The sequence below is a fragment of the Dendropsophus ebraccatus genome, chromosome 11 (assembly GCF_027789765.1).
Source record: "Dendropsophus ebraccatus isolate aDenEbr1 chromosome 11, aDenEbr1.pat, whole genome shotgun sequence".
In the NCBI taxonomy this organism is placed as follows: Eukaryota; Metazoa; Chordata; class Amphibia; order Anura; family Hylidae; genus Dendropsophus; species Dendropsophus ebraccatus.
The window spans coordinates 88,767,452-88,794,732 of NC_091464.1; the positions used below are offsets into that span (position 1 = coordinate 88,767,452).

At 46.1% G+C, this 27,281-nt stretch overlaps 1 protein-coding gene and 1 pseudogene across 1 annotated transcript in view; both read right to left on the reverse strand.

The window, feature by feature from the left end:
• The window catches only part of LOC138767972 (zinc finger protein 182-like), a 38,082-nt gene extending 25,761 nt beyond the window's left edge, over nt 1-12,321 (reverse strand). Inside the window, exons 1-5 of the mRNA XM_069945909.1 lie at nt 12,236-12,321; nt 5,886-6,019; nt 5,268-5,441; nt 5,053-5,176; nt 4,843-4,949 (exon numbers count right to left, since the gene is read on the reverse strand). Coding sequence (XP_069802010.1) covers nt 4,843-4,949; nt 5,053-5,176; nt 5,268-5,441; nt 5,886-6,019; nt 12,236-12,266 — 570 coding nt within the window. The 5' untranslated portion in view covers nt 12,267-12,321. The remainder of the gene's footprint in view (nt 1-4,842; nt 4,950-5,052; nt 5,177-5,267; nt 5,442-5,885; nt 6,020-12,235) is intronic.
• Nucleotides 12,322-18,637: 6,316 nt separating this feature from the next.
• LOC138767434 (zinc finger protein 420-like) overlaps nt 18,638-27,281 on the reverse strand; it is a 30,160-nt pseudogene continuing 21,516 nt past the window's right edge.

Genomic DNA, 27,281 nt, shown 5'->3' on the forward strand with positions numbered 1-27,281 from the left:
TCACCTATACAATTGTCAGTGGTGGTGGTCGTGCTGGGTGTGGTGGCAGTGCTGGCGGTACTGAAGTTGTTGCTGGATGTAGTGATGGTACTACTGCTAGTGGTAGTGAAGGTGTTGCTGGATGTGCTGGCGGTAGTGGGGGTGGTGCTGGATGTGGTGGCAGTGCTGGCGGTAGTGGGGGTGGTGCTGGATGTGGTGGCAGTGCTGGCGGTAGTGGGGGTGGTGCTGGATGTGGTGGCAGTGCTGGCGGTACTGAAGTTGTTGAATCCACTAAAGCAGGATGAATCCTCTGGTTCCTCTGTCTTAAGGTTGGGTACCCTTTCAATGTCATTTGTATCCCACAATAGCGATGAGAGTGAACCACATGTTTCATTGGAAACCACTTGACCAACCAAGGATAATGTTTCAGTCCAATCCTCTGCCTCAACCTGTTTTGCTGTTGAAATGTTTTTCTTAACCCCTTCTGCAAGTGCCTGGTTTATTGAAGCTAGCCCTTGGTTTAGGCCATCTGCCAATGTCTGGTTGAGCGTAGAACAGGCTTGCTTCACCCCATTTTTCAGCATTTGGTTTGCGCTGGAGAATGCGGTTTGAACAGCGTCCTGCACAATATTTCCAATGACACAACGCAGTTCCTTGACCTCCATTTCCAAAGTGGCAAGTCTGTCTTCAGCAATACGTTCACCTCGTGGCACAATGGAGGGAGTGGAGACAGTGGGTAGCAGATATTGTAGGTTTGTTGTTAGTGGGGTGGAACACATACCGCGCTCATGGGAAGGCCATCGTCCTGCCATACTTTCACCAACTGTAGGTAAATTCAAAGCGCCCTCCGAAAGACAGCCCGTGTCCATCTGTGTTGTATCACCGTCCGTCCGATGGAAATTTTGTACTGATAAGTTGTCATGTCGATAAGCGTGAGCCATAACCTGCGCCTCGGTAATATGGTCCACTGTGACAGTGGGAGCCTGAATAACTGCAACGTCCTCATTGTGTTTCTGACAATACCCAGGTGAGGTAAAAATAGAGTTTTTGAGGTGCACCAAGGCCTCTGTTTGGGGTGTCTTCAGGGCTTCCTTTTGCTGCTAATAACAGGATAAATTTAGGAAAGGGCTCAGATATAACAAAGAAGATTCATAGAGATCTTGAGTTTATTAATAAGTTTAAGTGCAAGCAGTGGTGTGGGCTTGGGGTGGGGGTGGGGTGCGATTTGGTGGCGCCCCTAAGAATGTTAAGTGGAGATGCATACAGGACATACACTTCATAGTTCACCACACCAATTGCTAAGCTTGCTACATCGCATCCTGCGCCACCTTCAGGAGAAGACCTGCACTGACCTGCTGGATCGGAGGGAAGGTGAGGGAGGAGTTTTATTATTATTGTTTTTTGTCTGACCTATTAGGGAAAGGGAGAAGAAACTATCTGAATATACCTACTGGGGCATCTACTATATGGGGATGGGGGGTTAACTAAATGGGGGTATTTACTTAAAATGATAGTCACCACCATCATCTTCTGATCATTACAAATATTCCTTTGTCATGGAGAGAGGGATTCGTGGCCATTGAGTCCCATGGATTGCGTCTCCGGACTGAGGTGGGGAGAGGGGGCTCAACGGTCAAGTAGCCCGCCTCGGAGACACTGTCCACCAATGATTAAAAGGCTCTTTTTCAGCTAAACGAGGAACAGGAAATTTTTTAAAAAGGTATTTTTGTAACGATCAGGAGAAGCAGTAGATAATGGTGTCGAAAACCGCACCTACACAAAGGGATGACAGTATCCCTTTAATTGGAGGGTTAACTACCTTAAAGATTCAGCATACTGGGGAGATTACATAACTAAGGTAATGAGGGGATTACCTACCTTATATACTGGGGGCATCTACCTAATGGAGGAATTACCGACCTACTGGTGGCATCTACCTAATGGGAGATTACCTATATACTGGGGGCATCTAAATAATGGGGGATTACCTATATACTGGGGGCATCTACCTAATGGGGGATTACCTATATACTGGTGGCATCTACCTAATGGGGGATTACCTATATACTGGGGGCATCTACCTAATGGGGGATTACCTATATACTGGTGGCATCTACCTAATGGGGGATTACCTATGTATTGGTGGCATCTACCTAATGGGGGATTACCTATCTACTGGAAGGCATCTACCTAAAGGGGGATTACCTATATACTGGGGGGCATCTACCTAATGGGGGCATCTACCTAATGGAGGTTAGCTATATACTGGGGGCAACTACCTAATGGGTGGGATAACCCGCCTACTGGGGGTATCTACCTACTGGATATGATTACCTATATACTGTGGGCAACTACCTACTGGGTAGGATTATGTGCCTACTGGGGGCATCTATCTAATTTGAGGTTTACCTGCCTACTAGGGAATCTACATAATGAAACAACAGTAGTTCTCAGTCTTTTCACAATGAGAACCATTTGGCCATCAACCTACAGCAAAATAACCCGTGTCCGAGGTGCCCTATAGTATAAAGTTGTTGTGTGGCTGAGAAATTTCTTTCCTGATGTCTAAATATTTATCTCTGTATCACGAACCTAACATGTATGACTGGGGTATTAAGGGTGTGCATGATTTTAATATTGGTCTTCACTGCCACCACTGGGGAGCAACACTTGTAAAGGATGAATAGAGTGTTGGTCACATGACCTTTCCTCAGACCAGCTTGTAATAGAGTATTTAGAGTAAGAGTATTCTGAAGGATTCATCTCACAGGTTCAACCCCTTTACTCAGGTTGGAACCAGTCACTGGAACCACGTCCAGCCATCTCCAGAAAGCTGGATGATTTAAGTCAGTCCAGGCCCGACTAGGAAAGAAGTCGGAGGTGTACAACTATTCTAGCTCAGGCTAGTAGACACAAAAGGAAATTGTAATGAAATTCCCTGCTCTATATGTAAAGAACCAGCGGTCATTTGGCCACAGGATTTTTCGAGACAATTCAAAACATTTTGCCTCTGCTCCAGGAATAACTCTCACCAGCTCCTGTACTATTCTGTAAGGATAACCGCCAGCAAGTAAAGACGCCCCTAACCGCCAGCAAGTAAAGACGCCCCTAACCGCCAGCAAGTATAGACGCCCCTAACTACTCAGACACATGGCTATGTAAGCAATGAGACTACAATTTTATTGTAGCTGTCTGGGACTGCAATCACTTCAAGAAATGCTTTTTATTGCTGCTCTGAAGTGTCATAGAGGTGTGGCCAAAATACTTCAGTGCCACGCCTGGCCACACCTCTGTGACACTTCAGAGCAGCAATAAAAAGCATTTCTTGAAGTGATCGCAGTCCCAGACAGCTACAATAAAATTGTAGTCTCATTGCTTACATCAGAGTAGTGATACAGAATTATGAAACATTTTATGCACAATATCCTGTAGGTCACCTCCACATGAAAGTGTTTTATGCATAAAATATATTTTGTTATGAAGTTTTATATTTTTTTGTAATCATTTTAATAAAGTACAGATTTAATATTTACAATCACAGTTATGTGATTAAGCAATTATATATAGAAGATGTAAAAAAAAAAAAAAAAAGCAAACCATGACAGAGATGGCGTGTCCAGACTGAGTGCCCGCCACACAGTAACAATGCCAGTGAGTGCCCCTCAAATCTTTCATAATGCCTATTAGTGCCCACACTCACTAATAATGCCCCAGTAATAGCAATGATGCCCCCTGCTTGGTAATGCCATACTCCGTAGTGCCCCTAGTGAGTAGTGTTGCCACCAATAGAGCCTATATTTAGTAATATTGCCACCTCTTAATGGTAATCCCCCCTTATTGCCCCTACGTGTAATTATGTCCCTCATAGTTCTCTCTTCATGGTAATACCCTCCCCCCTTATTAGTAATAACATCCCCTCATTACCGCTTCTTAGTAATAATGCCCCCATCATAGTAATAATTCCCCCTAATTGCCCCCCTTTAGTAATATTGTCCCCCTTAATGGTAATGCCCCTCTTATTGCCGCTTCTTAGTAATAATGCCCCTTTAAAGGAGAAGTCCGCCCCAAATGTTTATTAAAGTATTGTATTGCCCCCCAAAAGTTGTACAAATCACCAATATACACTTATTACGGGAAATGCTTATAAAGTGCTTTTTTCCCTGCACTTACTACTGCATCAAGGCTTCACTTCCATCCCCTCCTTGGTTGAACTTGATTGACATGTGTCTTTTTTCAACCGTATTAACTATGTAACTTCCTGGATAACATGGTGCTGTCACTTCCTGGATAACATGGTGCTGTCACTTCCTTGATAACATGGTGATGTCACTTCCTGGATAACATGGTGATGTCACTTCCTGGATAACATGGTGATGTCACTTCCTGGATAACATGGTGATGTCACTTCCTGGATAACATGGTGATGTCACTTCCTGGATAACATGGTGCTGTCACTTCCTGGATAACATGGTGATGTCACAGCTGCTACAGCCAGTAAGAGGCTGCGGGTCGTGACATCACCATTTTATCCAGGAAGTGAAGCCTTGATGTAGTAGTAAGTGCAGGGGCCAAAGTAAGGATCCCATCGGAGGGTCTCATAGGCTGCACTGTACTTCTGGAGGAGGCAGATACAGCTGAGGGGGCAGGAGACTCTATTCACCAGGCAAGTAACTCCTTGTGCTAGCAACCCCCTGATCTACAGCCAACCTTCACTGCCACGTGCAACCATTTATAGCACCAGAAACCATGTCCAGCCACAACCTACCGCAGCCAACACCAGATCATATACAGCGTATACTGCACTGCTGCTTCATATATAGTGAAAAGCTATAGAGGATTTACAGAAACATCAGCTTCATGTACCTGGTAATCCAGTGGGATCTCTTCCTCCTCATCCTCCTCCTCCTTACACTCCTGGGGATATAGAGGACGGGGACATCTCTCTGGTGGATTTCTACTACTGGATCCATCTATAGGAAATAATCACAGGGACTGAATACATTGTATATATGTGGTGATCAGATGATGGGGGATCCAGGACATCCATAACCCCAGTGTTTCCTCTCCTCTTACCTGGTGATGTGAGGGGCTGCTGATCCTCCACCATGAAATCCTTGTACAGATCCTTGTGTCCTTCTATATACTCCCACTCCTCCATGGAGAAATACACGGTGACATCCTGACACCTTATAGGAACCTGACACAGACAATGATACAATTATCCTCCAGACCCCTCACCCCTTGGTGTTATTGTATAATGTCCCAGCATTCCCAGCAGCATTGCTCACCTCTCTAGTCAGGAGCTCAGTCATCCTGGAGGTCAGTTCTAGGATCTTCTGCTCATGTATCAGTGAATGAGGTGGAGGCTTGGTGATGGGGCTCTGGCTGCAGCTCCAGCCTCCTGACCTGACACCAGGGGGCGCCACACACTCACCAGACCCCTTCTTCACTACTGTGTAATTCTGTGTATGGAGACACTGATCACCACAGAGAGTCTAACAATCCTTCCCCTCCCGTCATTTACCTGCTTTATTAAAGGGGTAGTTCACCAAAAAGATATTTCTTACAAATCAACTGGTGTCAGAGATTTGTAATTTACTTCTGTTAAAAAAAATCCATGTCAGGAACTGCCCAGAGCAGGAGAGGTTTTCTTTGGGGATTTTCTACTGCTCTGGACAGTTCCTGACATGGACAGAGGTGGCAGCAGAGAGCACTCAGACTGGAGCGAATATACCACTTCCTGCAGGACAAACAGCAGCTGATAAGTACTGGAAGACTGGAACATTTTAAATAGAACTAAACTACAAACCTATATAACTTTCTGGCACCAGTTGATTTGAAAAAAAAATTTTTTTATGAAGTACTCCTTTACTAGAGATACAAGTGAAGTCATGTGAGACTCTCACCTCTCCAGTTATCCAGTAGATGATCTCTAGGGTGAGGTCTAATATATTTCCCGCCATCTGCTCTCTCTCCTTCTCCATCCTTGTGCGATCATTGATATAGAGGACCATTGTCTTTAGCTGTGAGAGTCCTGATCCTGGGGGAAAACAAAGCAGATTTGGGGTTAAATCACAATTAGTGATACCACCACACCATGAGCACTACATAGTGACAGAATATTACCACCATACTGTCATCAAATAATACCGCCACACTATGACCATTACAGAGTGACTAGTCCTGAGAAACTGGAAGAAGTTTCCCAGGACTGGATCCATCTTTTCCCAGCACCTGGGGAGGAGCGGCACAGAGTGGAGAAGACTTCAAAGCCCGCAGCCTGATGAGCCATACTGTTATTATATAATACCGCCATACTGTTATTATATAATATCGCCAAAGCATGACCACTACATAGTAACTGAATAATACCACCATACTGTTATCATGTAAAGAATTACTGACAGCAGCGTATAATAGTCACAAAACCTGCCCCTCATGTCTTGAAGAGGTTCCTTTGTATGGAGGCTTCCCTGCACCTCTGGGGGTACTTGGGGCCACTATCTTTCCCTGACTCTATACTGCTATGAACCTGCAGTCGGCACATCACACAACATTCTGCACATGTGACCAGAGTGTGGAGTCTCTGAGCGCACTGGTGAGTGTGGTTCAGCAGTTCAGTAACTATGTAGTGGTCATGGTATGGCGGTACTATATGGTAAAAGTATGGTGGTATTAATCAGTCACTATGTAGTGTTCATAGTGTGGCGGTATTATATGACAACAGTATGGTGGTATTATTCTGTCTATACTTTGTGGACATGGTGTGGCGGTATTATATGATAACAGTATGGTGGTATTATTCTGTCTATATTTTGTGGACATGGTGTGGCGGTATTATATGATAACAGTATGGTGGTATTATTCTGTCTATATTTTGTGGACATGGAGTGGTGGTATTATATGGTAATAGTATGGGAGTATTATTTATTCATTAGGTAATGTTCATGGTATGGCGGGGTTATATAATAACATAATATGGTGGTATTATTCTGTCACCATGTAGTGGACATGGTGTGACGGTATTCATTGATAACATTTTGCTGGTATTATTCAGTCTCTATGTGGTGGCAGTATGTGGTAATGGTATTATTGTGTCTTGTATAGTGGTAGTAACGTTGGTCTTGGCATATTGGGATTGGTAGGGTACAAATAATATTTGGTAACTAATAGATAAATAATTACACATAGAAAAGGCCCCCTGTACACTTTATAATAAAGCTGGCCAACCCGGCGTCACCTCAAAGTATATGGCATCCCCCCGACTCTCCACCGACAGATGATGTTAGAGGAGACAGGGGTGGATGATGGATTTTCACTGCCCGGCCTCTCTGTCATCAGAAGCATAAGAGCAGCGTGGCTGCGGCTTACCCCTCCCCATAGGGATCAGAGGGCCGATCAGTCATGTATGGGAGAGACGGATGTCCGGTGAATTGGCACTTATAGAGCTATAGTGTCCTTCAGGTACTTCTATTTAGTCTGATTGTGTCTGTGGGTGGGCGAGGGATGACCATATAGAACATCATGAATATATATATACTAGAAAATGTACCTGGCGCTGCCCGGGTATAAAGTGTCAGTGTGTATAGAGGGTCCTGTATACCTGTAGTATAGAGTTGGTGGAGGTCTTGTATACCTGAAGTATATACACTCACCGGCCACTTTATTAGGTACACCATGCTAGTAACGGGTTGGACCCCCTTTTGCCTTCAGAACTGCCTCAATTCTTGGTGGCATAGATACAACAAGGTGCTGGAAGCTTCCTCAGAGATTTTGGTCCATATTGACATGATCGCATCACACAGTTGCCGCAGATTTGTCGGCTGCACATCCATGATGCCAATCTCCCGTTCCACCACATCCCAAAGATGCTCTATTGGATTGAGATCTGGTGACTGTGGAGGCCATTTGAGTACAGTGAACTCATTGTCATGTTCAAGAAACCAGTCTGAGATGATTCTAGCTTTATGACATGGCGCATTATCCTGCTGAAAGTAGCCATCAGATGTTGGGTACATTGTGGTCATAAAGGGATGGACATGGTCAGCAACAATACTCAGGTAGGCTGTGGCGTTGCAACGATGCTCAATTGGTACCAAGGGGCCCAAAGAGTGCCAAGAAAATATTCCCCACACCATGACACTACCACCACCAGCCTGAACCGTTGATACAAGGCAGGATGGATCCATGCTTTCATGTTGTTGACGCCAAATTCTGAACCTACCATCCGAATGTCGCAGCAGAAATCGAGACTCATCAGACCAGGCAACGTTTTTCCAATCTTCTACTGTCCAATTTCGATGAGCTTGTGCAAATTGTAGCCTCAGTTTCCTGTTCTTAGCTGAAAGGAGTGGCACCCGGTGTAGTCTTCTGCTGCTGTAGCCCATCTGCCTCAAAGCTGGACGTACTGTGCGTTCAGAGATGCTCTTCTGCCTACCTTGGTTGTAACGGTTGGCTATTTGAGTCACTGTTGCCTTTCTATCAGCTGGAACCAGTCTGCCCATTCTCCTCTGACCTCTGGCATCAACAAGGCATTTCCGCCCACAGAACTGCCGCTCACTGGATGGTTTTTCTTTTTCGGACCATTCTCTGTAAACCCTAAAGATGGTTGTGCGTGAAAATCCCAGTAGATCAGCAGTTTCTGAAATACTCAGACCAGCCCTTCTGGCGCCAACAACCATGCCACGTTCAAAGGCACTCAAAGGTTCTGTATACCTGTAGTATAGAGTTGGTGGAGGTGCTATGGCAGTGTTATCCAGTCAAAGTATGGCGGTATTGGTCAGGTCTGGTATGGCGGTGTTATCCAGTCACAGTAAGGCGGTATTGGTCAGGTCTGGTATGGCGGTGTTATCCAGTCACAGTATGGTGGTATTGGTCAGGTCTGGTATGGCAGATTCATCCAGTCACAGTATGGCGGTATTGGTAAGGTCTGGTATAGCGGTGTTATCCAGTCACTGTATGGCGGTATTGGTCAGGTCTGGTATGGCGGTGTTATCCAGTCACAGTATGGCGATATTGGTCAGGTCTGGTATGGCAGTGTTATCCAGTCACAGTATGGCGGTATTGGTCAGGTCTGGTATGGCGGTGTTATCCAGTCACAGTAAGGCGGTATTGGTCAGGTCTGGTATGGCGGTGTTATCCAGTCACAGTATGGTGGTATTGGTCAGGTCTGGTATGGCAGATTCATCCAGTCACAGTATAGCGGTATTGGTAAGGTCTGGTATAGCGGTGTTATCCAGTCACTGTATGGCGGTATTGGTCAGGTCTGGTATGGCGGTGTTATCCAGTCACAGTGTGTCGGTATTGGTCAGGTCTGGTATGGCGGTGTTATCCAGTCACAGTATGGCGGTATTGGTCAGGTCTGGTGTGGTGGTGTTATCCAGTCACAGTGTGGGGGTATTCGTCAGGTCTGGTATAGCAGTGTTATCCAGTCACAGTGTGGCCGTATTGGTCAGGTCTGGTATGGCAGTGTTATCCAGTCACAGTGTGGCCGTATTGGTCAGGTCTGATATGGCAGAGTTATCCAGTCACAGTTTGGTGGTATTGGTCAGGTCTAGTATGGCAGTGTTATCCATTCACAGTATGGCGGTATTGGTCAGGTCTGGTATGGCAATGTTATCCAGTCACAATATGGCGGTATTGGTCAGGTCTGGTATGGCAGTGTTATCCAGTCACAGTATGGCGGTATTGGTCAGGTCTGGTATGGCAGTGTTATCCAGTCACAGTATAGCGGTATTGGTAAGGTCTGGTATAGCGGTGTTATCCAGTCACTGTATGGCGGTATTGGTCAGGTCTGGTATGGCGGTGTTATCCAGTCACAGTGTGTCGGTATTGGTCAGGTCTGGTATGGCGGTGTTATCCAGTCACAGTATGGCGGTATTGGTCAGGTCTGGTGTGGTGGTGTTATCCAGTCACAGTGTGGGGGTATTCGTCAGGTCTGGTATAGCAGTGTTATCCAGTCACAGTGTGGCCGTATTGGTCAGGTCTGGTATGGCAGTGTTATCCAGTCACAGTGTGGCCGTATTGGTCAGGTCTGATATGGCAGAGTTATCCAGTCACAGTTTGGTGGTATTGGTCAGGTCTAGTATGGCAGTGTTATCCATTCACAGTATGGCGGTATTGGTCAGGTCTGGTATGGCAATGTTATCCAGTCACAATATGGCGGTATTGGTCAGGTCTGGTATGGCAGTGTTATCCAGTCACAGTATGGCGGTATTGGTCAGGTCTGGTATGGCAGTGTTATCCAGTCACAGTATGGCGGTATTGGTCAGGTCTGGTATGGCAGTGTTATCCAGTCACAGTATGGCGGTATTGGTCAGGTCTGGTGTGGTGGTTTTGGTCAGGTCTGGTGTGGGGTTGTTAAATGTGACGTGTGGAGCTATTACCTACCAGTCCTGATGCTAATTGGTGAGTGAGGATGGGGCGTCTTTAGGTTCAGTTCTTAGGGCAGCAGCAGCTGGTAATACTGCCCTGTATACCTGTATAGATGGAGTAGGGGGTCCTGTATACCTGTAGTGCCCTGTATATACATGTACTGTATAGATGGAGTAGGGGGTCCTGTATACATGTACTGTATAGATGGAGTAGGGGGCCCTGTATACATGTACTGTATAGATGGAGTAGGGGGTCCTGTATATACATGTACTGTATAGATGGAGTAGGGGGTCCTGTATACATGTCCTGTATAGATGGAGTAGGGGGTCCTGTATATACATGTACTGTATAGATGGAGTAGGGGGTCCTGTATACATGTCCTGTATAGATGGAGTAGGGGGTCCTGTATACATGTACTGTATAGATGGAGTAGGGGGCCCTGTATACATGTACTGTATAGATGGAGTAGGGGGTCCTGTATATACATGTACTGTATAGATGGAGTAGGGGGTCCTGTATACATGTCCTGTATAGATGGAGTAGGGGGTCCTGTATATACATGTACTGTATAGATGGAGTAGGGGGTCCTGTATATACATGTACTGTATAGATGGAGTAGGGGGTCCTGTATATACATGTACTGTATAGATGGAGTAGGGGGTCCTGTATATACATGTACTGTATAGATGGAGTAGGGGGCCCTGTATATACATGTACTGTATAGATGGAGTAGGGGGTCCTGTATATACATGTACTGTATAGATGGAGTAGGGGGTCCTGTATACCTGTACTGTATAGATGGAGTAGGGGGCCCTGTATATACATGTACTGTATAGATGGAGTAGGGGGTCCTGTATACATGTCCTGTATAGATGGAGTAGGGGGTCCTGTATACATGTACTGTATAGATGGAGTAGGGGGCCCTGTATACATGTACTGTATAGATGGAGTAGGGGGTCCTGTATATACATGTACTGTATAGATGGAGTAGGGGGTCCTGTATACATGTCCTGTATAGATGGAGTAGGGGGTCCTGTATATACATGTACTGTATAGATGGAGTAGGGGGTCCTGTATATACATGTACTGTATAGATGGAGTAGGGGGTCCTGTATATACATGTACTGTATAGATGGAGTAGGGGGTCCTGTATATACATGTACTGTATAGATGGAGTAGGGGGCCCTGTATATACATGTACTGTATAGATGGAGTAGGGGGTCCTGTATATACATGTACTGTATAGATGGAGTAGGGGGTCCTGTATACCTGTACTGTATAGATGGAGTAGGGGGTCTACCAGTTATTACTGTGGATGTTGTGAGGCAGCTTCCCTAGCAACCATTGCTCCCTGTGAAAATGAAAGCAGTAATCCTATTGGTTGCTAAGGCTCCAACTGCCGTTGTCTCTGGGCAGCTAATTATATCACCTGTGTGTGCAGTGAGATTTTCCAATTCATCTCTATGGGGCGCCGCTCTTCCCCCTCCCCCTCCCCTCCTGTACATCTGGCGGGGACGGGACCTTAGCTAAAACCTTCCCGGGCACCCAATGTATCTGTGTGCCAAATTAGGGGTTAAACGGTTCAGGCGTTGGGAAGTCTATAGAGGACAGACAGACAGACTTTGATTTTTATGATATAGATATATAAAAACAGCCAACTGCATCTTATGTATCCAGCAAGTAATGTATACCTGTATACACTGCGTCCTGTTATTCTCTATAATGTCAGTCTATGGATACAGATCCCGCTGTACTGTATACACTGCGTCCTGTTATTCTCTATAATGTCAGTCTATGGATACAGATCCCGCTGTACTGTATACACTGCGTCCTGTTATTCTCTATATCAGTCTATGGATACGGATCCCACTGTAGTATATACCTTGTATATCCTTTTCTGCTGTATAACACATAATGTACAGTGTGCGCCCGGCCTGACTGCAGATGTTACCGATGATGGCCGTCTGTATATATATCAGCCGCCCTGTATACAGCAGAGCTGTGACGTCACTCACCTCTCCTATACTGGGGTCCAGGATCCTCTCCATACACTGCCCGCCCCCTCCCATGCTCCTGGTAGCTATGACGTCACAGGAAGGGGCGGGGCCAGGAGCATAACAGGAAGCAGCAGCCACGTGCTCATCTACATATGTATACAGAGGAGGCAGCAGTATAGACATGGGGCTGTGTGCTGGAGGGGAGCCAGGCTTGTTACATGGGACTGCCTGCTGGAGGGGAGCCATGCTTGTTACATGGGGCTGCCTGCTGGAGGGGAGCCAGGCTTGTTACATGGGGCTGTGTGCTGGGGGGGAGCCAGGCTTGTTACATGGGACTGCCTGCTGGAGGGGAGCCAGACTTGTTACATGGGACTGCCTGCTGGAGGGGAGCCAGGCTTGTTACATGGGGCTGCCTGCTGGAGGGGAGCCAGGCTTGTTACATGGGGCTGTGTGCTGGGGGGGAGCCAGGCTTGTTACATGGGGCTGTGTGCTGGGGGGGAGCCAGGCTTGTTACATGGGGCTGTGTGCTGGGGGGGAGCCAGGCTTGTTACATGGGGCTGTGTGCTGGGGGGGGGGGAGCCAGGCTTGTTACATGGGGCTGCCTGCTGGAGGGCAGCCAGGCTTGTTACATGGGGCTGTGTGCTGGAGGGGAGCCATGCTTGTTACATGGGGCTGCCTGCTGGAGGGGAGCCAGGCTTGTTACATGGGGCTGCCTGCTGGAGGGGAGCCAGGCTTGTTACATGGGGCTGCCTGCTGGAGGGGAGCCAGGCTTGTTACATGGGGCTGCTGCTGGAGGGGGGAGCCAGGCTTGTTACATGGGGCTGCCTGCTGGAGGGGGAGCCAGGCTTTTTACATGGGACTGCCTGCTGGAGGGGAGCCATGCTTGTTACATGGGGCTGCCTGCTGGAGGGGAGCCAGGCTTGTTACATGGGGCTGCCTGCTGGAGGGGAGCCAGGCTTGTTACATGGGGCTGCCTGCTGGAGGGGAGCCAGGCTTGTTACATGGGACTGCCTGCTGGAGGGGAGCCAGGCTTGTTATCTATGTCATCTATCTATCTGTAGTGATCACGTGTAGTGTAGTGATGGGTGACACATATAACAATACCTGCAGAGCGTTGCAGTTGTGGCCTCCTTCTATGTCCAGCTATCATCTGCAGGTCATGGGGGTCAGTGATGTGTAGCAGACAGTATCATTTATGGCCACTCCAGAAAATCTGCTGCCTGATCAATACTCATTTGGCCTGATGGCAGGAGCTGCCCTGCACACAAGCCTGCCTTGGGGTCACCTGATTCTGCTCCGTCAGTTATTCCCAGGTTAGAAAAAAACTGCGCCCCCCCCCCCCTTCCTCAGGTTATGCCTGGTATTACAACTCTGCTCCGTTCACTTCAATGTAACAGAGCTGTAACACTACACACAACCTGAGGACAAGTGTGGCTCTGTTTCTGGGAGGAAAATCCAGGGTAATAATTATAGTATGAATACTATACAGGCTCCATAGTGGTGTGCACCACATACAGCAGCCGGATCTAACCTTCCTGGGGGCTATATATCTAATAACCATCTGTGTCCTATACCAACTTGTCCTACAGAGGGTCCCAGTCCATGTCCACAAATCTCCTTTACTTATATATTTCATCCCAGAATATAAGATATCACAGAGAGTGGAGATATATATATATATATATATATACTACCTGGATGTGTTTGTGTTGCTCTCTGCTGCTCATTCTCCTGCTATGGAGTGAGTAGTTCTCTGCCGCTCTTCCTGCACCCTCCCATTCATTAGCTGCATCCCCGCCTTACTTTAGGCTCATGTTGTTATCTCACAGAGCCCTGGGATTATTCAGCCTCTAGTCAGATGACAGCGAGTGCCCCGCCCCCCCCCCCCCCTCCCCGCTCCAGACATTGCACCAGCACTGAATGCAACGTATCTATACGGCGTAGCGCTCTGGCCTGGAGGCGGGGTCTCATCCCTGCAGGCGGCGCGTATCCTCGTTGCAACCTTTCCTCAGTACTGTAAGCCAGCGCCTGCTGGGTTGTGGCCCCTCCCCCAGGTCAGATCACAACTCCATACACACTATTGATTGCTTGCCTGTTGTACGGTGCAGTGATCTGGCCTGGGGGAGAGGCCTCATCCCTGCTGGCGCCAGCTTACAGTGCTGAAGCGAGGAGAGGTGGATTGCAGCAGCACCAAAGTGATTGGGGGAGCCGCTTTCCTGCTCTTTCCTTAGAAGCGTCTGCTCTGCCTCCTGTTACAGCTGTGGTGGCGAACCAGAGATGCTGCTGATGGTGGACTGTGCTACATCTGGGTAAGTATGCTATTTTTTTGTTTTGTTTTTAATTACAGAGGGGGGTGCCTTTTACATGGGGATACTACCTATTGCAATTGCTACCTATTGCGGGGGGGGGGGGGGAGGCGGCTGAGAAGGGCTAGCAATGGTATTACCCCCAAGGGATACCTACTACATGGGCCATTACATATAGGTGGATGTCAACTACATGGGGGATACTAACACTTTGGGGGCTAGCAAGGGAGTTACCTATAGGGGCATGCCTACTACATGGGGGTTATACCTATTGTAGGGACTACCAGGAAGAATTACATGTGTACGGGGAAGACGGTGCCTAAACACTATTTTGATGCACAAAGCAGAACATAACTACAGAAGAATACTACCTACTGGGAGGACTACCAACATAGGGATGCCTACATGGGGAATACTACCAGCACAGATATGCCTAACTACTATATGAGTGCTCAGAAGGGTGCCTTACTACTATATGGATGCACAGAGCGGGTCCATCATATGCAGCACAGAGGGGACTAACTACTATATGGGGACACAGAGGACACCTTTACTGTAAGAGCAAGAAGCCCAAAATGTTTGGCAGATTCTGCGGGGTCAAATTGTGTCCAGGAAAAGTCTTCACGATAGCCGGGCCAGATGGAGAAGACGTCAGATGTAAGTCACTGCATGTAACCGCAATGTAAAAAAATTTATGGTGCAGAGCCTGTGTACAGCTGGTATCTACCTCTATATTGGGGGGGAAATACTGGTATTTGTACAGTCAGGGAACACATTTTTTTTTCACTTTTTCTTTTTTACCCCTCTTCGCCGCCATAGGCACCGGACCACGAGTGCCTAGTCCGCGCCGGGGGGAGGGGGTCCGGGGCCGGCGTGAGCTTCCGGCACACACAGCCTGACAGGCCGGAAGCTCACAGCTGCAGCCCCACAATGTCCGAACTTCTCTCCTGCTCGGCGATGTTGTCACATCACGTGAGTGGCGCTGAGCAGGAGAGAAGTCCGGGACCAGTGAACAATACCCTTCCCCTGCCCAGCCTGCCTCTGCTCCCCCTGCCCTCGGCCGCTCTGTCTCCCTCTGAACCCCAGCCTCTCCCCTTGTACCCCAGCCTCTCCCCCTGAACCCCAGCTTCTCCCCTGCCCCCCTACTGCTCCCCAGTGTCTCTTTCCTGCCCCCGGCCGCTCCGTCTCCCCCCCCCCCCCCCCCCAGCCTCACCTGTCACCTGTGAGTCATTAGTAACTGCACTGTAGTCACTTCTATAGCGTGCAGAGCCTGTGTACCATTGTGTTTGTGGTAGTGTACTGACACAGCCCCGCAGTCACTACAGTACACTAGTGCAAACTTTTAAACTAGGACCCAACTACAACAGCTGCAGGCACTACAACTCCCAGCATATCCTGAGGGCTGCAGACTGTCAGTACATGCTGGGAGTTGTAGTGCCTGCAGCTGTTGTAGTTGGGTCCTATACACTGGATGCTTTGTGGGAGATCAGAATACATAGATCTGTGGGGGCTCAGTGTAGGGAAGTGACCCCAGAACATCACTAATAGGGGATAGAACAAAAACATCTCCCCCTATCCCCTATTAGTGCTGTTCTATGGTCACTTCCCTGTACTGAGCCCCCCCCCCCCCCGAATCTATGTATTCTTATATGCCACAAAGCATCCAATGTATAATGCCCCTACAACAGATGAAGGCACTACAACTTCCAGCATGTACTGACAGTCTGCAGCCCTCAGGATATGCTTGGAGTTGTAGTACAATAGTAGAATCCTCTGATAGCTGCTGCTGTAGACAGATGTATTGCTGGACCTTCAGGGCTGATGGTTGTCACCCACAGATTGCAGTGAAATCCACTCAGAAACTACAACTCCCAGCATACCCCGAAAGCTGTTTAAATGGAGGTTATTCTGAGATTTTTAGTTCGACTGAAAATGTTATTCCCAAGGGATTTGTCACAGATACAGATGAATCCAGGAAAGGAGCGGGTCAGCGTGTTGTGTCTCACTGGTTCTATATTGGTGGGCCCCAAGGATCATTTCCTCTGGTGGGCCCCAGGTACCCCAGTCCGACACTGGACAGAAGCGGTCCCCAAACTAAGACGTTCCGGCCTCCTTCCTTCCTCCATCACGTCTTCCATTGACCTGCAGCTGGTCGCTGGCATTTTTGCAAGAAAAAAAAAAACGGGGCAGTTTCATGATGCTGAGTAATTATTTTCGTTATTTATTATTGGTAATTGGTTTGATAACTCTCATTCTTAGGTATAACCCCTAGACGATTCATGACTTACGGGTACGGTGTGTCTGAACCACAGTAACTATGAAGTGAGCTCCGGAGCTGAGAACGCTTCATAGCAGGTGAGGACTGGATATCGTTATCAAAATTTTTACTTTTATAAAATCACCATGTTCAATTATAAAGCTACACTGATGGTGAATCCGGCTTTTGTGCAAATGGAACAATTAACAGGTAGAAATTAGGGATGGTCCGAACCGAGTTTTGTTCGGGTTCGTACGAACCCGAACTCTCGGTAATGATTCCCGCTGTCTGGCCGCTTCGTGCAGCGGGCGGATCCAGTGGGAGGACCGCCTGGAAAACTGGGATACAGCCATAGCCATAGGCGGTCCTTCCGCTGTATCCACCTGCTCCTTGGAGCGGGCAGATAGCGGGAATCTGATGCCGAACGTTCGGGTTCATACGAACCCAAACCTCGGAGGGTTTGGACCATCCCTAGTAGAAATGATTGGCAGATAGGACACCCCCTATAAAGGAGAGATTCTGCATCTGGTGACCACAGACCATTTCTGTCTTCTTATCCCTTTTTCCTGTTTTTGGTCACTTTTTTGCATTTTGCCATTGCTCTCACCCATAGAGGTATCATGAGACGGACTCTACAACCCACACAAGTGGCTCAGGTAGTGCAGCTCATCCAGGATGGCACATTAATGCCAGCTGTGGCAAGAAGGTTTGCTGTGTCTGTCAGCGTAGTGTCCAGAGCATGGAGCAGATACCAGGAGATGTGGAGGGGACTGTAGGAGGGCAAAAACCCAGCATCAGGACATCAGGAGAAGAAGTGCCAGAGCACTGTAAAATGACCCTCAGCAGCCACTAATATCCATGTCTGCTCAAACTGTCAGAAACCGACTCCATGAGGATGGTATGAGGGACCGATGTCCACAGATGAGGGTTGTGCTCACAGCCCAACACCGCACAGGACGCTTGGTATTTACCAGAGAATACCAGGACTGGCAAATTCTCCACTAGCGCCCCCAGTGCTCTTCACAGATGAAAGCAGGTTCACACTGAGCACGTGACAGACATGGCCGGAGACGCTGTGGAGAGCGATCTGCTGCCAGCAACATCCTTCAGCATGAGCGGTTTGGCAGTGTGTCAGTAATGGTGTGTGTGGGGGGGTCGCATAGCCCTCCATGTGCTGCCAGAGGTAGCCTGGCTGCCATTAGGTACCAAGATGAGATCCTCAGACCCCTTGTGAGACCATATGCTGGTGTGGTTGGGGTTCCTCCTAATGCAGGACAATCCTAGACCTCATGTGGCTGGAGTGTGTCAGCAGTTCCTGCAAGGTGGAGGCAGTGAAGCTATGGACTGGCCGCCCGTTCCCCAGACCTGAATACGATTGAGCACATCTGGGACATCATGTCTCCTCCATCCATCAACCTGTTGGCAGCTGCTTTAGTCCAGGTCTGGAAGAAGATCCCTCAGGAGACCATCCACCACCTCTTCAGGAGCACGCTCAGGTGACTGTGGCACCGAAGGGTCAGGTAAGACAGGTCAGGGTCTGCGTATGGGTCGTGGACAGACATGAAGATGGCTAGGTGCCTCAGGTTCAAAGTCAGGGATCCTATCGGAATGGGTACGGGAGTCTCCTCTGCATAGCGGCTCTTGGAGCAGGCTGTCTCTCTTATACACAGTTTTACAGGGAGCCATCTTGTTCTCCTGAACCCTACACAGTAACGGGCTCAGGATCTTCTCCGCATTACGGTTTACCAATAATTTTTTTTTTTATTAATTTATTGACATTTTTTCAACAAAACCCAAAGGTCCAGTGCATGCATAAGAGGGACTGACTACATATCATACAAAGTGAACGGGACAAATTAAAGACAAAACAGCAGCAATCCTTGCTTAGTAAAGCAATTCAATAAGATATAGATGAGAAGTAGTGTTCAGACATGGTCACTGTCACCTTCCATGTGATAGTTAATGTGATTCCTAACATACCTGTAAATAACGCCATTTACCAGATATGGCTCCTTACACCTTAAAAATTTTTGCCTCCAACTCCCTCCAATCTGCTATCCGTGATCAGTTGTTAGGGGAAATCTGTCTCTAGTAACAGACACACCAGATAGGGTTTAGCCACTTCTATGCTATGCCTTGTAGGTAGTCAGACCTTCCCTCTCATCTCTGACCACCCATGAAATAATGGGCAGCAGTCGTTTCCGTTCCTGTGATGCGATTACACAAGCGCCAGTGGATCAGTGACCCTATTCTCCCCCCACATGCTATCTAGAGTAATGTACCATACATTATCCCCCAGCACAGTGCCAGCTTGTACAGTCCAGTTAATTTTAATAGGATCTATGTCATGGCATATCAGAGAAGGTGAGAGTAGGTGCTGTGATGCGATTGACAAGACAAGTAAGGGAAAGGTAGTCCCTGTGTGTGTACTACTAACAAACAGCCCGACTTTGGAAAGAGCAGAAGACCATGGAGGGGGCTCAATAATAGCAGTGAGAGCACTGGAGTCCCCTTGTCATCACTTCAAACTAAATCATTCACAAATCAAAGGAGATTTTTTGGAAATGGTTCATTCATTCCAAACCATGGAACTAATTTCCTCTATCAGAGCTCGTCATGTAATTTATATCTGTAGACAGCAGGGCCTACAATGGAGCCCCACACCTTTCCCTTCCTACCATCTTTACATTTAAAATCGCTCTCCGTTGTCCTACAAGACCTGGTTTCTGGTTAAAACATTTCCCATATACTGCACATGACTATCATTGCTTCCCTGTTAGTTCTCAGATGAGGAACAAGACTTGATCTCTGACTAAACCACTTCGCACATTCAGAACATGAAGACTGCTTCTCTCCTGTGTGAATTCTCTGATCATTTAAAAGATCTGATTTCTTACTAGAACATTTCCCGCATCCTGATTATGAACATAGCTTCTCCCTTCTGTGACTTTTCAGATGTTCCACAAGACTTGATTTATGCTTAAAACATTTCTCACACTCCGGACATGGAAATGGTTTCTCCCCCGAGTGAGTTTTTAGATGGTGCATAAGATTTGATTTCCGAATAAAGCGCTTCAAACATTGAGAACACGAAAAAGGCTTCTCCCCTGTGTGACTACTCTGATGTTTAAAAAGACTTGATTTCACACTATAGCATTTCCCACATTCTGGACATGAATAGGGTTTCTCTTCTGTGTGAGTTCGTAGATGTCTCTCAAGATGTTGTTCAATCTTAAACCACTTTCCACACTCCAAGCATGAAAATGGATTCTCTTCTGAGTGATTTCGCTGATGTTTAAAAAGACTAGATTTCTGAGTAAAACATTTCCCACATTCAGGACAAGAGAACGGCTTCTCTCCTGTGTGAGTGCTTTGATGTTTAATTAGAGCTGCTTTCTGACCAAAACCTCTTCCACATTCTAAACATGAAAATGGCTTCTCACCTGTGTGAGTTTTCAGATGTTCCATAAGATTCGTTTTCTTTCCAAAACATCTCCCGCATTCAGGACATGAAAACGGCTTCTCTCCTGTGTGAATTCTCTGATGTACAACAAGATGTGATTTTCTGGTAAAACATTTCCCACATTCCACACATGGAAATGGCTTCTCCCCTGTGTGAATTCTCTGATGTATCACAAAAATAGATTTATGAGTAAAAGATTTCCCACATTCCAAACATAAAAATGGCCCTTCACGTATCTGAAGTTTCTTGTTTGTGGAGGAAGGAGATTTCTTTTCAAAATGTTTCTCACCTTGAGAACTTGCAAATATTTCATCCAGTCTAGTTTTTTGTTTGTCAATCTGTGATTGATTATAGTTTACTTCAAAATAGGGAGGTAAAAAGCCATGTCTGTGGGAGTCTCGCATCACGTCCTCACCTGGAACAAGAAACAAGTTTTCTCTAAATTTCATATCTATGTGAAAAATAAATCTAATAATCAATATATAAGAGTATAGTATTACATACTTCAAAAGGTCACATTCTTCCATCTATTCTCATACAAAAAAAATTAACAGAGACAAGTCATTTTATAGCCTTATGTCAGAATTCTCTGCTCTTACAGAGACTCTGTCAGCAGGTTTATGGTGGCATAAAATAGTGACAGCAAAGCTGAACAGAATGATGTATCACTTACATTGTTCTGTGCAGCTGATCCAGAGATATCCTCCTTAATAACATGGACAATCAGTAGTCCTCCCCATTATGTGCATGAGCTCAGTAGTCCTGGATATTCATGAGAAGCAAAAAACTCTGCCTACCAGCTGCTGATTGGCAGTTATCTATCCATGCTGTGTATAGGCACTCACCTGTCAATCAGCAGCTGGAGGGGGGGGGGGGGGGGCAAGAATCCTATTCTCCTGCATATTAGGAGAACGGCCGAACAGAATGATGTAAGTAATACACCGATCTGTTCAGTATTTCTGTCACTAGTTTATGCTGCCCTCATTTAAGGCAGAATAAACTTAGCGTACCTGTTGTGATGGGCCACTTTTGGATCAGATGCGAGATCGCCTGCTAATTCGGTAATTTGGGTCTCCTTGGATATGGATACAAAATGACACTATGAAGCGCCCAACCCACACTGGATCCAAAAGAGAAACTGTATCTCCATATTTATGGAAACCCTGAACTTCTGGATTAGCAAACAATCTCACCGCTGATTCAGAAGTGGCCCATCCTACCTGGTACACGTTAACGCATTGTTATCCAATGTTTTATACTTTTATATATTTTTTAATCTAATTTGCTTGGGAGCTGGTTGGTCACACTAGATCAACATCACAGTGTATGACCCCCTAAAGAGTTGTTTTTGGATGCTCCTAATACCCCCTTTAAAGAACTTTAAAGGGGGGCAACTCCAGCGAATAATGTAATCTTTCAAATCAACTGGTGTCAGAAAGTGCCAGAGATTTGTAATTTACTTCTATTGAAAAATCTTAAGTCTTCCAGTACTTATCAGCTGTTGTATGTCCTGCATCTCTATGTCTATGACATGCAGCAGCTGATAAGTACTGGAATACTGGAGATTTTAATAGAAATAAATTACAAATCTCTGACACCAGTTGATTTGAAAGAAAATTTCACTGGAATACCCCTTTAAAGCGTGACTTTCTACATGAAAGGCTCTGTCTAGTTTAAAGTAATCTCAGTATGTAACAAATAAGGCCAGAATACAACACAATGTATATAAAAGGCTCTCACCATTCTCCGACATTGATATGGACTTTTCCAGTCCACCTGTTGTTCCTCCATAACTTTCCTGAAATGAAACTTCATTATGAACCTGAGGAAAAAAAATAAAAACAAAATTATATATTTTTTATTCATTTGTTAGATTTACAGAAACATCAGCTTCCTCTACCTGGTAATCCAGTGGGATCTCTTCCTCCTCCTCCTCTTCCTCCTTACACTCCTGGGGATATAGAGGACGGGGACATCTCTCTGGTGCATTTCTACTACTGGATCCATCTATAGGAAATAATCACAGGGACTGAATACATTGTATATATGTGATGATCAGATGATGGGGGATCCAGGAGATCCACAAATCAGTTTTATAGATTTGTAGGTAAATTTAGTGTCGTTTAGAGGTGACAAGGAGGGAAATTTTTATGGAAACCTTATCAGTGCTTTAGTGGCGGATAGGGTAATAGCTGGTAACATTTCCTTTTATAGCCTATGGGGGAAGGTCTGGAAGAAGATTAAAAAACTTTGTAATATAGTTAAAGTGTCACTGTCGTGAATTTTTTTTTTGCAGAAATCAATAGTCCAGGCGATTTTAAGAAACTTTGTAATTGGGTTTATTATCCGAAAAATGCATTTTTATCATGAAAAAGCAGTTTGAAGCTCTCCCCCCTGTCTTCATTGTTCTCCTATGGAGAGAGCTAAAGAAAAGACCAAAACAGGACAACAAAGAGTTAATCTACAAATCCCTCACGGGATATCTCCTGTGACAGTCACCAGTGACCTGTCTGAGCTCGGATTACAGCTGTCACCCAGCTCCGTGCCTGTAATCCTCTGTTATCTGCTTTCTGCTGCCGGCTAACTCCCTCCTTCCTCCTCCCCCCTCCCCTCTCCCTAGAACAGACAGGGGACGTCTCCTGCAACAAGTCACAATTTTCAGATTTTTCAGAGTGGATGAAAAAGAGGAAGGAGGGGGGGACCTGGGAAAAGGCTTTTTACATGCAGATAATGGCAGATTTGGCTAATAAACCCAATTACAAAGTTTCTTAAAATCGCCTGGACTATTGATTTCTGCAAAAAAAAAAAATACGACAGTGACTCTTTAATAGCACAAGATACACTCCACTGTGGGCTAATAGGAATTTGGGGGAATTACACAAATTAGATGACTGGGAGTTGTGGGTTAGATATAACATTAGGGAAATTACACAAATATTCACACTAGGTAAATTGGATAGTTTTTCCACAATTTGTAGCTCTTTTTTTTTTTTTTTACAGGAGCGACAGTTTTTTCACTATATGAAATTAGCTCACACGGTTCGGTCCACTCCGAATCAAGAAATTTTTGACATACAGGAGCATGCACTTTTTGATTATATGGAAGGAATGAAGGGTGATAAACGTGGGGAGGTGGGAATGATGTATCGGGTTATTTTGAAAATAGGCACTAATATTCACCAAAATTTTAAACACAGATGGGATAGGAGTTTGGCTCCACTTACAGATCAGGAATGGGCTAATATGATGGAAAATGGTAAAACTAGTACAATTAATGTGGAACATCGACTAGTCCCGTTTAAGATTTTACACTGGTTACATTATTCCCCAGCTTTCCTCTACAAGATAGGGAAAAGAGACTCTTCTGGTTGCCCTAAATGCGGAATGGAGGAGGCAAATAATATCCACTTGTTATGGGAATGTAGGGAAAGTCAACTGTTTTGGGGGGAAGTGGTAGATTGTATTAAAGCGAGACTAGGGGTGGAGGTTCCGTACACGTCGGCGTGTAGAGTTATGGGATGCCCTCTAGAACTTATTTCTCACCATTGTATAACTCTAAAGGTGTTGATGGCTGCTCGTGTAGTAATAATGAGGCATTGGATTTCAGAGGACAGACCGAGGTTAAATGAATGGTTAGCGGTTATTAATAAAATCCATTTCTACGAGAAAATTTATTATTCTCAGACAAATAAAGGCAAGAAGAACTACCAAAAACTGTGGGGAAGATGGAGGCAAAGTGATTAATCATCTCCTTTTTTTCTTTCCTTTCCCTCTGCAGCGACAGCCTTGTAGGATGGGGGGGGGGGGGGGTAGATTTATTGAATAGATCCGGGATGGCTTAGTAGTAGGGATGGTCCGAACCGAGCTTGGTTCGGGTTCGTACAAACCCGAACCCTTGGTAATGATTCCCGCTGTCTGCCCACTCCGTGGAACGGGCGGATCCAGCGGGAGGACCGCCTGGAAAACTGGACGAACCCGAACCTCGGCAGGTTTGGACCATCCCTACTTGGTAGGTGTATATAGTTTAGGTTAAAAAATGTATTGGGGCAGATCTCATATTAAATAAGGGTGGCGTATATCAGTAAACCTGCAACATAATTCTTGATATGAATCCTGGAATATGTCTGGTTAGACTGGTAGGATTTGCTAAAAAATTGATAGCAAACAATGTTATTTGTATGTGGGTGTATTGAATACTGATTAATGGAAAAGTTTATGAATCGCCATTGTATCCCTTCGGATCTGTATGTATTTTGTGCCACTCCCTAATTTTAACTATTTTATTGTTATATATTTTTGTCTCTAAATAAAAATTATTGAAAGTAAAAAAAAAAAAAATTCTGTGTCATTCAGGGATCATGGAACCATATAGAAACTCAGGGGGAGACTTATCAAACATGGTGTAAAGTGAAACTGGCCCAGTTGCCCCTAGCAACCAATCAGATTCCACTTTTCATTTTCCAAAGAGTCTGTGAGGAATGAAAGGTGGAATCTGATTGGTTGCTAGGGGCAACTGAGCCAGTTTCACTTTACACCATGTTTGATCAATCTCCCCCAATATCTGCAATTTATAAGGACATTGTATAACACATAGGGGGCGATTTATTAAAGGGTGCAAAATATACACTGGTGTAATCTACCCACAAGAAAACAATCACAGCTCTGGTAAAATGAAAGCTGAGCTGTGATTGGTAAAATGAAAGCTGAGCTCTGATTGGTTGCTGTGGGAGCTGAGCTCTGATTGGTTGCTGTGGGAGCTGAGCTCTGATTGGTTGCTGTGGGAGCTGAGCTGTGATTGGTTGCTGTGGGAGCTGAGCTGTGATTGGTTGCTGTGGGCAGTTTACACCAGTGGATAATTTACACCCTTTGATAAATCTGGGCCAAGATGTTTGCAGGCCTCTTACCGATCACTATTATGGGGTTCTCAAGGTCACTCTCTGTCCCTTCATAACTTCCCTGTAGGTATCCTACTTTAAGGACCTGTAAAAAAAAAAGAAGAACCTTCATTAAGGGTACGTTAACACTTACCGTATGCGCTGCGGATACCTGCCCATTCACTTTAATGGAATGACATACTCGCAGCGGGATTATCATATCACTGTGAGTATGTCAAAGTCAGCGCCCTTGACCCCCACGGCCCCAATACACACATTACTGGGTCCCCGCTCCGGGTTGCTTCTGGGCTCTCGGCGTCTGGACATCCTGCTCAGCCAATCAGTACGCTGCGGCAGGGTAGCGCACTGATTGACTGATCGCAGGGAGACGCCAGGAGCCCCGAAGCAACTCGGAGTGGGGACCCGGTAGCATTTGAATGCGGGCCGTGGGGGCTAAGGGCGCTGACTTACACGCTGAGGGATGACAATTTCAGATTTCGCTGCATAAAATTTTCTGCTGATACAGTATGTGTGAACGTACCCTAAAACTACAAAGCTCAAAAAATCCCTCAGACAAAACTTAAAAAAAAAGCCAAAAAATTGCCAGCAGAAAAAAACAACAATATACCTACAGAAATGACATTTGTTTAGCATTTATACTGCTATAGAAGTCTTAGGGAGGATACACGACACTATTTTTTGAGGGTTCCTTCACACGTACCGCATCCGCTGCGGATATAGTGCCTGTTCATCCCTATGAGAATACATTATCGAAGCGGGATTGACATCCCGCTGTGAGTATGTAAGTTAACCCCCCGCCGGCCGGAGTATACATAACCTGCTCCCTGCTCCGGGGGATCCTGGCTGGACGTCCCGCTCAGCAGTGAGCTGATTGGCTGAGCGGGACGAGCAGACGTCGGGAACTCCTGAAGCAAGCCGGAGCGGGGAGAAGGTGATTAATGCTCCGGCCGCCGGGAGGTTAAATTACATATATGCGAGTATATATTCTCATAGAGATGAACAGACACTAAATCCGCAGCGGATTTTGCTGCAAATTCGCAGTGTGAAATCCGCTGTGGATCCGGTGTGTGGGAAGGCTCCCTGAGGAAGAAAAGAAAAATGGCATTTCATATTTCCCTATTGACTCTCTGCTAACATCTGGACACAGCGTTTGCCACTCTGTGCTTAAAGGAGATGTGTAATTTACTTCTATTAAAAAAATCTCCAGTCTTCCAGTACTTATCAGCTGCAGTGTGTCCTGCAGGAAGTGGTGTATTCTTTCCAGTCAGAAGAGCAGGAGAGGTTTTCTATGAGGATTTGCTGCTGCTCTGGACAGTTCCTGACATGGACAGAGGTGGCAGCAGAGAGCACTGTGTCAGACTGGAAAGAATACACCACTTCCTGCAGGACATCCAGCAGCTGATAGGTACTGGAGACTGGAGATTTTTTTTTTATAGAAATAAATTACATGCCTGACACCCCTGCTCCTGTCAGTGCTGCTGCACAGACCTCCATATACTGCTGAACATTGGAACAGAATTTTAGCAGGTCAGGCATAAGTAATCAACTGTCAAGAGATGAGGGGGGTCTCCAGGTCCCCCTGATTTATGAGCCTGGTTGCAGCATACTTCCTGTGACCCCTATAACTACCCCACCGTTCATGTACCTGGTAATCCAGTGGGATATCCTCCTCCTCCTCCTCCTTACACTCCTGGGGATATAGAGGACAGGGACATCTCTCTGGTGGATTTCTACTACTGGATCCATCTATAGGAAATAATCACAGGGACTGAATACATTGTATATATGTGATGATCAGATGATGGGGGATCCAGGAGATCCATAACCCCAGTGTTTCCTCTCCTCTTACCTGGTGATGTGAGGGGCCGCTGATCCTCCACCATGACATCCTTGTACAGATCCTTGTGTCCCTCTATATACTCCCACTCCTCCATGGAGAAATACACGGTGACATCCTGACACCTTATAGGAACCTGACACAGACAATGATACAATTATCCTCCAGACCCC